The 13,098-nt window shown below is 34.5% G+C and overlaps 1 protein-coding gene across 1 annotated transcript; it reads left to right on the top strand.

The window, feature by feature from the left end:
- Positions 1–7,359: 7,359 nt before the first annotated feature.
- On the top strand, positions 7,360–10,982 carry SCPL33 (serine carboxypeptidase-like 33). The gene is made up of 10 exons (XM_086588925.1): positions 7,360–7,708; positions 7,883–7,990; positions 8,210–8,305; positions 8,405–8,497; positions 8,598–8,686; positions 8,871–9,152; positions 9,490–9,635; positions 9,723–9,818; positions 9,978–10,083; positions 10,662–10,982. Exons 1-10 carry the CDS (start codon positions 7,426–7,428, stop codon positions 10,809–10,811), a joined length of 1,449 nt encoding a protein of 482 aa, XP_086445051.1. The 5' UTR covers positions 7,360–7,425; the 3' UTR covers positions 10,812–10,982.
- Positions 10,983–13,098: the final 2,116 nt, after the last annotated feature.

Genomic DNA, 13,098 nt, shown 5'->3' on the forward strand with positions numbered 1-13,098 from the left:
TGGGGTATCTGTACTTTTAAATGCTTTTCGCCCACGGGAATCTTGTTTGCTCTGTTTTTTTTTTTTTTTTTATGAAATGATGCTGGAGTTGGGCAGACCCCACCTGTATTAAAGCCTCAAATAAGTTGAAGTTACATCTTCCTGCACTTAGGGTATTACACTTAGGGTATTACAAAGGGGAGGAATGAAACAAATGTAATCATGAGACAATAGGGAGAGCTTAGCTAAATGATGTAGCTCTATTAACCTCTCTGTACACATGAGTGAAGGATATGTCAAAAAGACGCAGCAACCACATTTAAGTAATGCCATGGTGCAGTCTCAACACTTTTTAGAATTTGAATAGCTCTCAGAGTCAGATGACACCATTACTTTGTTGAAGTTTCTGCTAACACACTCACTCAATTCCACCTCAATCGCATTCAGCTCTTGAAATAAGACTGACCTGGTACAATCACCACCTGAGTAGGCAAAAACAATCTCTCTATTTTCATCTCTAGCTATACCTCCATAACTTGCTCCAAAAGAATTTAGAGAACCATCTCCATTCAGTTTTATATACCCTGGTGGAGGTTTGAGCCATCTACAGTGTTGAATTTGCCTTTGTTTGTACTTAAAAGTTAATCCAAGTCTCTCTGCAACCACTCGAAGCTTGATAGAATCAGTTATTTCATCGACTTTTACTTCCAAATAGTACTTCATATCAGTCATTATCATCCTGCTGACATCCCTAGCATCCATAGAAGCCCCTTCAACCTTCTGTTGTTGCGCTCCTTCCATATATATCCAATCACGACATAGACAAACACTTTATAAAGCTCTACAGTTGTAGACTTACCTCGCACAAAATTGAGAATATAACACCATTCCTTGTTTGAATGATGCACCTGATTGTCTAATTCTAGTCCACGTTCAACTGCAGCCCAAACTGTTTTAGAATAGGGACAATCAAAGAACATGTGCTTGATATTTTTCTTACTATTGTTATATAAGCAGCAAGAGGAAGTGTTTAAGACTATTGTTTCCTCTTAGTTAGACATACTCTAAGACATATTGTATATCATTGTCACCAAGTACGGTACAAGTTTAAAACGGTGTACTTGAAAAAAAATTAGTTCGTGTTTTATACGGAACGTCTCGGAAAAAAAAAACGTAGAGCATAAAAAACAGATTTAAAACGGTAAAACTGGTTTAAAACGTATAATACGTAAAAGAATGGTAAAAACCGATGATAAAGAATATGATAGATAAGAAATTTTATTTGTTAATTGATATAAGAGTGGAAAGAAGAATAGACACAGAAAATAAAAATAATAATAATACAAATGAAAAAAAATTCAAATACATGACAGTATCAAATTATCATTATACTAGAAGTTTTAGATTGAGTACCAAAACACGACTCTAAATAAGATACTACTAATTATCAATCATAATGACATAATCAAGTACTACAAATAAGTTAATAACTTAAAAAATTTCAATTATTAATAGTCCAAAACAAAATAGAATTGTCTCAATAAGTCAATCTAATGCCCACTCTTCAAAAAGATAAACTTCAAAACCCCCTCTCGCGTTTTCTTTCAGATTTGAAAAAAAAAAAAAAAAAAAAAAAAAAAAGTTTTAATAAAGTTTAAAACGGAAGATTTTCAAAATCTCGGGTTTTAAACGTTTTTTAAATTTAAAATGCGTTTAAAACGCGTTTTGTTTTTGAAAACCCGGGTTTTAAACTGGAGCAAAACAAGACGCCTTGCCAATATCTAAGATTTTAAACGCGTTTTTTTCAATTTGGTGACAATGCTGTATATGGGTTTTTTGTTTTTTTCAATACAGATGTAGCCTTTGTGAGATACAAGATTTTGTCGATCAACTAAGCTTTTCATTACTCATTAATGGAGTTTACAAAATTTTCACTCTTTCTCTATCTTGTTACAAAATAAAGCCAGAGTTTCTCTCCCTTCAAAGTGTGGTGTGGATGACGAATGTTGTGGAATGAATTGATTTGTTGTCACTCGTCTTGAGGTGAAAGAAAGTAGTTGTAGAATCTGGCTTGTCAATAAAGTGAATCAATTTAACACGAGTACACAACATCAAATGCCCTAAAATTTGACACATGCCCTACCCTTTCTTTGTTATTCTTAAAAACCAAAGCTGTAATCGCCATTGACAAAGTGAAGTAACTAACCAAAAATTTCATTCAAACGGATATATCGGTGTTAAATTAAAGAATTTTTGGGTTTGTGAGAAAATTGAATTCGATCCCGAATTGGAGTTTCATTCTTCATATGTCCAAAACATTTTCCACTTGAGGATTGGTGGGGTCTATTTAGCAGCAAAAAACTAGTATTATTATTAATTTTGGGGTTAATTCTCTTTCTAAATTGAATCTCAATTGGAGTAAGTAGACTCAGATGAGTACTTGAATTAAATAGAATACAACTTCTGAAATGCAGACAAAATTGGGCAAACTTATGTAAATTGTTATTTGGGCTTCATTTATGATTTATCCAAATCCAACTCCGATCCAAATGACTTCTTTCCACAGACATATTTATTATTCATCTATCTCGTTAAGAAACGAGATCTTTTAATCAAGAGGAGAGGTGGTATCCCACTTTGAGTGCGTGTCAGTTGAACCAAGGCCCAAAATATCGATATCGATGAATATATCGGTGTATCTAAAAACCGATATATATCGGATATATCCATTTTTTTCGTGACCAGTTCAAACTATTTAAAATATCAAAAATATCAGAAATATAATATCGGAAATATATTGGAAATATCGGATTTATATTAAAAAATGGTCAAAAAGTCAAACGATATATATCATAAATATCGGATATATCGATTATCTTGGCGATATAAAGTTTTATATCGGAAATTCCGATATATATCGGGAAAAAAAAGATTCTATATTTATTTGGTGAATATATATCGGAAATATCGATGTCGGTGTACCAAAATACCGATATATATCGGCTTTATATCAGATATATCGACGATATTTTGGTCAATGAGTTGAAGTGCACTAGTATAGTATTGGTCCGCTTAAATCTAAGCCAAACCAAGCCAAATTCCTATAAATTAAGTTCTTGAGTTTGCCATGTCAGCATATTTATGGGCGTTGGATTTTACAAATGGACGACCCAGAAAATGAGTATGGATGGGTGAGTAAACTGATCCCTTCCCTCATATCGACTCTCTGGCCGATATTGTATTAGAAAATTATTGAAATAGTGGTGACTATAGTTAGTATAACGATATTTGGCCACCACAGCCTTTTTTGTTGGGTAGTTTAAGCGCCTATTAATCGGTGTGTAAGTATTATGCGCCACTCAACCGATCCAATCAAGAAAATATTTAAAGGTCTAAGCGAGTGCTACAAATCGGGCGATTTCTTCAGCTTAATCATCCGATTTTCGAGAAACCGGTATAAAAAAAACGCTGCTTGATAGTTTTGCCAATGATTTTTTTTTTTTAAGTCCACAAAAAAACCCAAAAGGGCGGCTTGTAGTTTTTTTATTTTTTTTTGTTTTAGGTTGTTATCACTTCTCTCTATATTAAATCAGAGTACATCTGAGATGGACAATTTCCTTCCTATGTGGCAACTTCCCAATACTTGGTTCTGCCACATGGATCACTTAATGATACGTGGATCTCTAATAAAATTGCCCGCCCTAGACTTCTCTCTCAATTAAAACTCTTAGAAAACCGAAAGATTTTCCTATACTGGCCTCGAGTCTCCCTCTTATCTCTTCCTGATGGTATTGTTTTAGGCCAAATTCAATCCAAGCTCAATCCTACTGATCAAAATCTACCTGACATATCTTCAATCTCGACTTCTTTCGAGTGCTCGGTTGTGTTTGATGAGAAGCACTTTGACAATCTATGAATTCCATTGTTTGTCCAGATTGCTTCGATTCACGAACATAACCCACAGTCACATGCACACAACCTACAATATTATGAAGAACCTGAGTTGCACCGATTAAAGAAGCATGACAGATTTGAATTGCTTACCTTAGGATGTTGATTAGATTGAAGATGAAAGAGGTTGAAAAACCCGTTGGCATTGCAAAACTCATCCTTGAGAAAGTGTTTTTGAAGTATTATTCTTAATTTCAGCTCATATATATATCCACGGATGACAGACTCTCTTAGAATTATTAACCTATTAAATGGTAATGAGCAAGTATCCCACCTTGATACTCTTTCAAACACCTTGGTATACTTTTGACTATCTTTTTAACTATTTGAATCTTTAGATGATCATTGATTGTTAGTATTTTTACCCCTTCTCTAGAAGAGTTATGCCCATAATGGGATCTTTGAACAGTTATGAAGTAAATCATGATTAGAAATCGATTATGTTAATTACATTGAAGGAATCTCTGATATAACAAATAATTTGAGCCTCTTTTGTTGATTTAGTGAGTGTTTAATTTGAACCACTTACAATAGATTTTGCAGGTTCTTTTTGTAATGGAGATTAGCTAAGGACGTACGTACTTTAAAATACATTGGTAAGATCAACTTAAGACTACTGCTTTAATTTGGTTAATTGCTAATGAAGGCCTCACAATCTAGCTTGGAGCCTTGGACAGTTGTTCTAACCTCTCTTCGTTGAAAATGGAAGGAGAGAAAGGTGCAGTTTGTGTAACAGGTGGTGCAAGATATATAGCTTCATGGCTAATTATGAGGCTCTTTCAATATGCATGGTTACTCTGTCCGAGCTATGTGATTCACTCACTTATTTCTTTTGTCAGCCATTTTAATTTTACATTATTGTTACTGAAATGTCGTGTTTTTTTATTGATAGTATTATACGTTAATTGCAATTTATAGCTTCTAGTCATATTCATAATTACATTCCATACTCATTTTTTATCTGGGATTCAAGGAAGATACAAGCCAACTCATTAATTGTCTTAGTGCGCGACAAAATTAAGTTACAAATTTTTTATGCAGATCTTGAAAAGCCATAAAGTTTTGAAGTAGCTATTGATGGATGCGTTGGTGTTTTTCACGTCTCTCATCCTATGGATTTTGAACAAAAGATACCCAAAAACACTTCAATCAAAACGTCTATAGATGGAACTATTGAAATTATACAAGCATGTTTGAAGTCTAAAACAGTGAAGAAAGTTGTGTATACTTCTATTGCAATGTTTGAACGGTTCCCAGGAAATGAAGAAGAGGCTCTTTGACCTCCTGCTCCGGACTATGATCATCTACTTTGGCTTCAGGTCAAAGGTACATTGATTGTATGATATTCACAATTCTATTCAATGTGTTGCACTACCATTTTGATACTTTTCAATTGATAAGAATGCCTATTACTTAGTTGATTTCAAAAAATTTGAAATTTTTTACACTACCTTATTTTGCATGTGCAACTTCCATCAACTATGTTATACTCATTTAGCCATTTAGGTGCTTGACCATAGGAATTAGTAGATGAATATTGTTTAAGGTAACTTTTTAACATTTAGATTTGAAGCTCTTCTACCTATAATAAATTTTATTGCTTCATATACATACATATCTCACTTTACTTCTATTGTTTTCTATGTATGTCAATGGCAATGAAGTATGCACATATACCTTTAAGATCATAGTTAGGTTTGCTATTCTTTTGTGAGGGCGTCTATATTCATTCTAGGAATTGGTGTATCATGTATAATCGTAATTATGTTGAAATTCAAGGAAACATTTAAAATACTCATTGTGATTGAAGTATCTGATAGTGTTTAGTGTGATATCATACTCGGAGAAAATAAGATTGAAAAGAAATATGGTGGAGTGGCACAAGGCAATATATGGTGGATTTTGGGCAGCAATAAAATAATGGCATTTATCTCTAATTAATTAAGAATGGTAGTAGCAACTTAATTCTGAAAATGATATCTGTTAGTGTAGAATCTTGACATCTTGCCCATTGGTTACACTCTTGAAACATCATATGTGTTTCAACAGCAAAATTTCAATATGAAGAAACATTTTACTTGAAATAATTCAAATATGAGTGGTTGCATAGTGAAATTTGTTTCCATTTGACATAAGCAGGAATTCCTTCTTTTTGATCCCTAACAATCGAAACAAACAGATATGAACACTAGATTGCATTAGTAAGAATTCGTACTTTTGATCCCTAACAATCGAAACGAATAGATCTAAACACTGGATTGATTTATAGTGACCAAGTACCAATGGATGGGAGTCATACAAATGCATGCAATTGTCCAAAAAAATTGTGTTTTTTATAGGATGGATCACTGCGTTTATATACTTGACTTGATAGTTATACCTTCATATAGGATTCATTTTTTCGTGATAACTAAAAGAGCCCGGCTATATGGCGGGGTCAAAAACCTATCACTACGTGACATATGTATTATAGGTTAATTAAGGCGATTAATCCTCCATTAATTCTAATTACTAGGATTAATTGCTATAAGCTCTTGGAGGCGACTTGCTCCTTAAACTGCACAGCTTCTTTGTTTATCTTATGCCAGTTGATAATCAATCTTTTCTAACCTACTCTAGTTCTTTCGTTATTTCTCTTTATCACAAAAGCCACTCGCAAATGCCGATAAGAAACCGTATATTACTCTTTTAAATATATGCAGGCTCTAAACTTTTCCTCTCTCATTAATGCAGACAAACAGAGTCCTTTGCTTCTCTTGGTCTTCCACTATTTTTCTATATCACAAACGACAATCTTAAATACATATAAGCAAAATATTAGTAGTTTGAGAAAGCAATGAAATATAATTTACTATAATTGATGGCTACAAGCATCTGATTTCCCTCGTATATCTATGTTTAAAGATAATTATTTGGAGCTGCGCTGTACCTGGACCTTATGATATGGCAGATTTGGGAAAAGTGGGAAAAAATCCGTCTTCCCATGTCTGTACCTCTTCCTGATGTCAATACTTCTCTACTCATGTTGCATGTAACTAAATGTAGAGAGCTAAATCCAAATCAATGCATAACATATATAACTGATTTTCATGGTAGATTAATGATTTATGACAATTAACAATCCCTTGTCTCGGAACTCCAAAAGTCTAATAGCAAAAATGTGTATGATGAATTGATAATGCTAGTACCATATGTTGGCAGTCTTGTGCCACTATACATGTATCAATCAGTGTTGATTGATTAGGGCCAATAGTTAAGTCAAGCTCCTCTATAGTGGAATAGTGGATATGTGGATGCAATTAAGGTAGGACTGCCTTGCTTCCATAGAGAGGTGCATGTGTGCAGGACCAACATCTCAGGACAAACTGAAGGTGGCTTTCTCATTACCAAACAAATCGTTAGAAATTATTTGAATGGGCATCCGTGCTGTCTCGTGAGTTACCTGACTTCCTCATATATACTCCCAAAATTCCCATGTTGGGCATTTATTAGAGAATGAGCAGAATGTCCTCAGCAACTCTATATTCAAGGCCAATTTTTCTTCTCTTTTCAATATTTTCTTGCTTTATTACATTGATTCAACCTTTAAATGCATACCAACAAGCCCAAGAATCTGATAGAGTAACTCATCTCCCTGGTCAACCAACAAGCCCAGCTATCTCCCAGTTCTCAGGATACGTCACTGTTAATCAAGATCATGGCAGGGCTCTTTTCTACTGGTTCTTTGAAGCCCAATCTGAACCCTCTAATAAACCTCTCCTTCTTTGGCTTAATGGAGGTCTGTACGTCCATACTTGGGACAAATATATACACGTTCTATACCTATTCCGTATAGGCGTGTAGTGTAGCATTGTCACAGAAGCACACATTCATCTTAAAGCTGATGTAGTTCTTGTCTTGTGAGCTGAATTGGATTAACATATATGCTCATCTTTTTTTTTTGCTTCCTTAGGCCCTGGTTGCTCATCCATAGGATATGGTGCAGCTGTTGAGTTGGGCCCTCTTAGGGTGAAGAGAAAAGCATATGGTCTTGAATTCAACGATTTTGCTTGGAACAAAGGTTTTCTTGTCCTTTAATTTGTTTAGCTTGTCTCCTGTATTCTTGAATTTCTTGCTAATAAGTACTTACCCATGCATGTGTTTGCTAGTGAGCAAGCTGATTAAAATATCTTATCTATATCTTAGGATTTTGAATCCAGGGCTAAATTAATCTTTCTTTTTATTAATTAGAAGGATAGTCCTTCAATTCTTAGGATTATTAATTTGGCTGACCTTGCAGAGGCAAACTTGCTATTTGTGGAGTCACCAGTAGGAGTTGGTTTCTCTTACACCAACACCTCCTCTGATCTGACCAAACTAGATGATGCGTTTGTGGGTAATGAGCCAATTCAAACAATATTTTCTCTATAGATAAACATTTTCAAAGTACATGTTTTAAGTATAATGAAACTCACTCTTTTGGTATTTGTGGAAGCTGAGGATGCATACAATTTCCTAGTCAATTGGCTTAAAAGGTTTCCGCAATATAAAGCCCATGATTTCTATATATCTGGAGAGAGTTATGCAGGTAATTTAAGCTATATAGTATTAAATTCATTATTTGACATAAAATTTCTTGTGCCATGGTTAATGCCGGCCGGATTCATGTTCCTTGCTTCTTGTCACAGGTCACTATGTGCCTCAACTGGCCGAGCTTGTTTATGACCGGAACAAAGATCGGAACAAATACCCATATATTAACCTCAAAGGATTCATTGTAAGTATAGTATATATCCTACATATATTTTTTTCATATGCTGGAGTTTGACATACAACATAAATAATATGATCACAAATTTGAGGAGATTTATGCTACAAATTTCAAGTTTCAAATTAAACTGGCTACTAAATGTAATTATATGGAATAGCATGTGTATAGATCTATAACATATGAATTGCAGGTGGGCAACCCTGAAACAGAAGATTACTATGATTCAACGGGACTTCTAGAATATGCATGGAGTCATGCAGTTATATCAGACCAACTCTATGAACAAGCAAAACAAGCATGCAACTTCAAGAACCCAAACTGGACTGAGCAATGTATCAAGTTTATGACTCTGTTATACAAAGAATACCACGAAATTGATATCTACAACATCTTCGCTCCATCCTGTCCTAAAAATGCATCTTCATCAGCTCATATGGCTTTTTTTGAAAAAAAGGATGCCTCTCTTTCTAAGGTGATCGATCACAAAAGATAATAGCTAAACTTTACTCATAATATTTCTCGTCACTTAATTTGTCCTCGAGCCATGTTAAATTGCCAATTTATCCATAAACTTGAATTTATATCAATACTCCCCATCAACGGGACACGTTAAAAATACATAGGTATCTCTCAGAAACTAGAGGTTTTGTTGCCATGTTAAATTGTCAATTTCTACATAAGTTCGAACTTATATGGAGAGGCCAATTATATTAATATATATATATACACGCGCTGATTTTCACTTTCTTACTGCACCTCATTTATTAGCTATTTGTTCCCTAAACATTTTAGAACTTTCTACATGACAGGAGAAAACTAACAGATTTAAAAGAATGAGAATTCCTGGAGGTTATGATCCCTGTTTTGAGGCATATACTAAAGACTATTTCAATAGGGTTGATGTTCGTTCATCTCTACATGCCAATAAAACTAATGTAAAATGGAATGTCTGCAAGTAAGTTGTGCATACTCCTTTTAACTAATCTCTTTGTTTTTTGTCACTTTTTTTTTTTTTGGCTGATATTTGTACGTGCTGTTGCAGTGATGCCATATTGCATACATACAATTATAGAGTTTTTTCAATTTCACCTATCTACACCAAACTTGCCAAAGCTGGTTTGAGGATCTGGGTCTACAGGTTTATTCCTCTAACTTTTCCCAGCCTTGCCAAAAAAAAATAGTTCAATATAATGGGTTTTACTTTATTTTAACTAGCAGGACTTTGATCACCTAAAATCATGTGATAAAAAAAAGTTTTCTCATATTATCTTTAATTGTTGGTGGACGTTTGCAACAGTGGAGACGCTGATGGCAGGGTCCCCGTTATAGGCTCTAGATATTGGATTGAAGCTTTAGGTCTTCCCCTCAAAGCCTCTTGGCGCTCTTGGTATCACAATAATCAGGTCCGTATTTTTTTTGTGGGCCCCTGTATTTAGTTTGCATAGATGTCCCTTAGTGTTGGGCTTGTCTGGGTTTGTGCATGAACATGAACATGAACTGCATCATTTCAAGTTTCAAATACAAATGCTTGTCTGGTAAATTTTGGCTCATCCTAGACTTCATGATTTAGGATTTTCTTATCTAAATACAGATGTAGGATTTTATTAGAAAATCAGTTAATGCTATTAAGAACAAATATTTCATACTATTTCAAGTTTTAGCTGTTGAAAGAACACAGATTCTGCTTTCAATTTTTTGTTTGTAAATTTTGCTCCTAAATACTCTGCCTCGTAAGTCCATAACAACTCCTGCTCTCTGTGAGGCATATAGAGTAAATATTACACAACCCCCACACCATATAGGAATAGTTGCCGTTGTTGCACCTTTGTCCTAGGCACTTGGCCGAAAATGGTCATTCATTTCAAGTAAGAGTAATTACGAAGTATTGCAATCCCTAATCTTGAAGGAATCTTCTACTAAAGTACCAATGTTAAATAGGTTTTTGGTGCAATAATTTGGTTGTTATATATCGCAAATGCAGGTGGGAGGGAGGATAGTTGAGTATGAAGGGTTAACGTTTGTGACTGTCAGAGGGGCAGGTCACCTGGTTCCTCTCAATAAGCCCAGTGAATCGCTTTCTCTCATTCACTCTTATTTGTCTGGCAAGAATCTTCAAACACAGATGAAATAAGCTAAATCCTGATATGAATTTGAGACAAATAAATTCCACATAATTGTATTTAGGGTGTTCAACGATATGTTCCAAGTTTCGGTATAACCTGCACTAAAGCTAATTTCAAGAGAGATAATTGAGCCCTCAAGTTTTATGATGAAATTATTGCATATCTTTTCTTTCCGAGCATATCATGGTTATATTTTCTTTATCTGTAACTGCATTGTTGCTTCAATTTTCGTTACCGTTTATTTGATGTCTGTACTATTGTTAATCTACTAAATTGTAGGGCTATACGATACGATTTGTAAGAAAAAGAATGCTAGTAACTTTTTAGGATGAATAGAAGTATATAAAATTTCTTTTGGGGATGTATGTAATCGCCTCAACTTTGTAGCTGATTTGGCCTGGTGTGTTTCACATCGATCTATCTAAAATTTTGACGGGGAGATAAATGCTGAAAAAGATAGATATCCTAACAGCGTATCTTCCAAGTAGCAAATGTTAGGCAAAAGAAAAAAAAAATCCGTGCAAGGAGTTAAGAAAGTGATAAATTAAAGGCTTTTTTGAGTAGAGTGAACTTCCACCATGTTAGACGAGCTCCGAAGCATAAAAGTCCCCGTACGAAAAGAACTTTGGAACTCTACTGCAGTACATATGGTTCAACAAATTGTGAAAGACCAGGAACAAATAAAATCTTCTTTGAAGACAAAAGGCTTAACCTCATTCAACTGAAAAATGATATCCTCGAGGGAATTTGAGCTTCTGGACTTCTATCTTCAGGCACATGCGCGTACAATGTTCAATACCATGAAAGACTTGAATCTCTTAACTTTCTTCAACTTGAAATGAGGGGCAAAAGTAAGTAATATGAGAGAAGTGGCATGGGCACCTCCTAACTGGGGAGTGATTAAAGCCAACACTGAAGGTTCTGCCTTGGGAAATCCTGGAATGGGTGGAGTCAGCTTGATATTCAGAGACCACAATGCAGTGGTTGTTGGTGTCATCGCATATGGCATAGGAAACTACAAACTACTTTGCAGAGTGTTCTGCCGTGTCATGTCAGCGGAAGCAGTAGTAAGAAATAATTGGAAGAAACTTTGGATGAGTGATTAATGTAAACAAATTCTTAAACTTAAACCAAAGATCGCATGAACTCACCAACATCATAATAACCATTAATCAATAATTAAATGTAAACAGACATACCTTAATCCATAGCTTTAATGACTGAAAAACGTGTAGAACGGCAAAGGAGAACTTCACCTGAAGTCTTTTCTCTAACCCTAATGTGTTTTACTTGACATAATACACAACTATAAAGTATGTGTATATATAGAAAAAAAGGGAGAGATGATAGTTTTCTTAATTGGACAATGATTCTAATTTCCCATAAAAATTAGACTATAATTGGAAACAACTTTTAATTGCCAAAATATTCATATAGATTTGGATACTTCATCATATAAGCCCATGTTTTGTAAACCATCAATTGTAGATGACATATGTCCATCATGTGGGACATCTTAATAGATTCAATAAAATCCAACAGTCTCCCACTTGGCCCACATGACAAGTGTTATTGAAAATATATACTTTATAGAGTTCGTCTACCCCAATGATATCCTCATAGGGATGAGATCCGAGACCGTTGGATCACGAAAATAAAAAACAAACTCACATTCTCTCTCGTCCTTTTTGTTTTTGATTTTCGGACCGTTGTATCACACATCCAACGGTCTCGGAACCCTCATCACTATAAGGATATTCTCGTGGTAGCCCAAGCCTACTTTATAATAGTTTTGTAAAACGACTCATCATGAGTTTAACTTAAAAATAACTGACACGCTTACGCGATTTTTAGAAAATGTATCCAATCCAATTTTCTCATTAATTTGGCTATCATAATGTCATTATTAAACAATCTACTAATGCGAGTCACAATGGTTGTGTGTCATTTATGCATGTGTGCAACACTGTTCGTTTCATGTACTATGTCAACAATAACTTGTTTAACATAATGCATAAGTAAGAAGTTTTGGTCAATGTATAATGACTTAAAATGTTCAACAATGATAACTCGTTTCATTCATAATATGTACAAACTCCCACTATGAAACAGAATTGGCAAAAACACAAAATTGAGCTCTTAAGGTGTCTATTAATAGAATAAACATAAATCATCATTGTGTCTATATAACCATCATTACATCATTGGTTGTATCAAAGACTAGCTTGTATTGTCGCCGTAATCCATAATCATTTTTTATAGCAACCAAATGGTTAATGACACTAGTTCATAAGT

This window comes from Coptis chinensis, chromosome 2, assembly GCF_015680905.1.
Source record: "Coptis chinensis isolate HL-2020 chromosome 2, ASM1568090v1, whole genome shotgun sequence".
Classification (NCBI taxonomy): domain Eukaryota; kingdom Viridiplantae; phylum Streptophyta; class Magnoliopsida; order Ranunculales; family Ranunculaceae; genus Coptis; species Coptis chinensis.

What these genes read in the sequence shown, in the direction of transcription:
- SCPL33 (XM_086588925.1), top strand. Translation starts at nt 7,426, where the DNA reads ATGAGCAGAATGTCCTCAGCAACTCTATATTCAAGGCCAATTTTTCTT. An exon ending in ACTAGATGATGCGTTTGTGG is followed by an intron (nt 8,306 to 8,404) that starts GTAATGAGCCAA and finishes TATTTGTGGAAG; the next exon opens with CTGAGGATGCATACAATTTC. An exon ending in ATCTGGAGAGAGTTATGCAG is followed by an intron (nt 8,498 to 8,597) that starts GTAATTTAAGCT and finishes TTCTTGTCACAG; the next exon opens with GTCACTATGTGCCTCAACTG.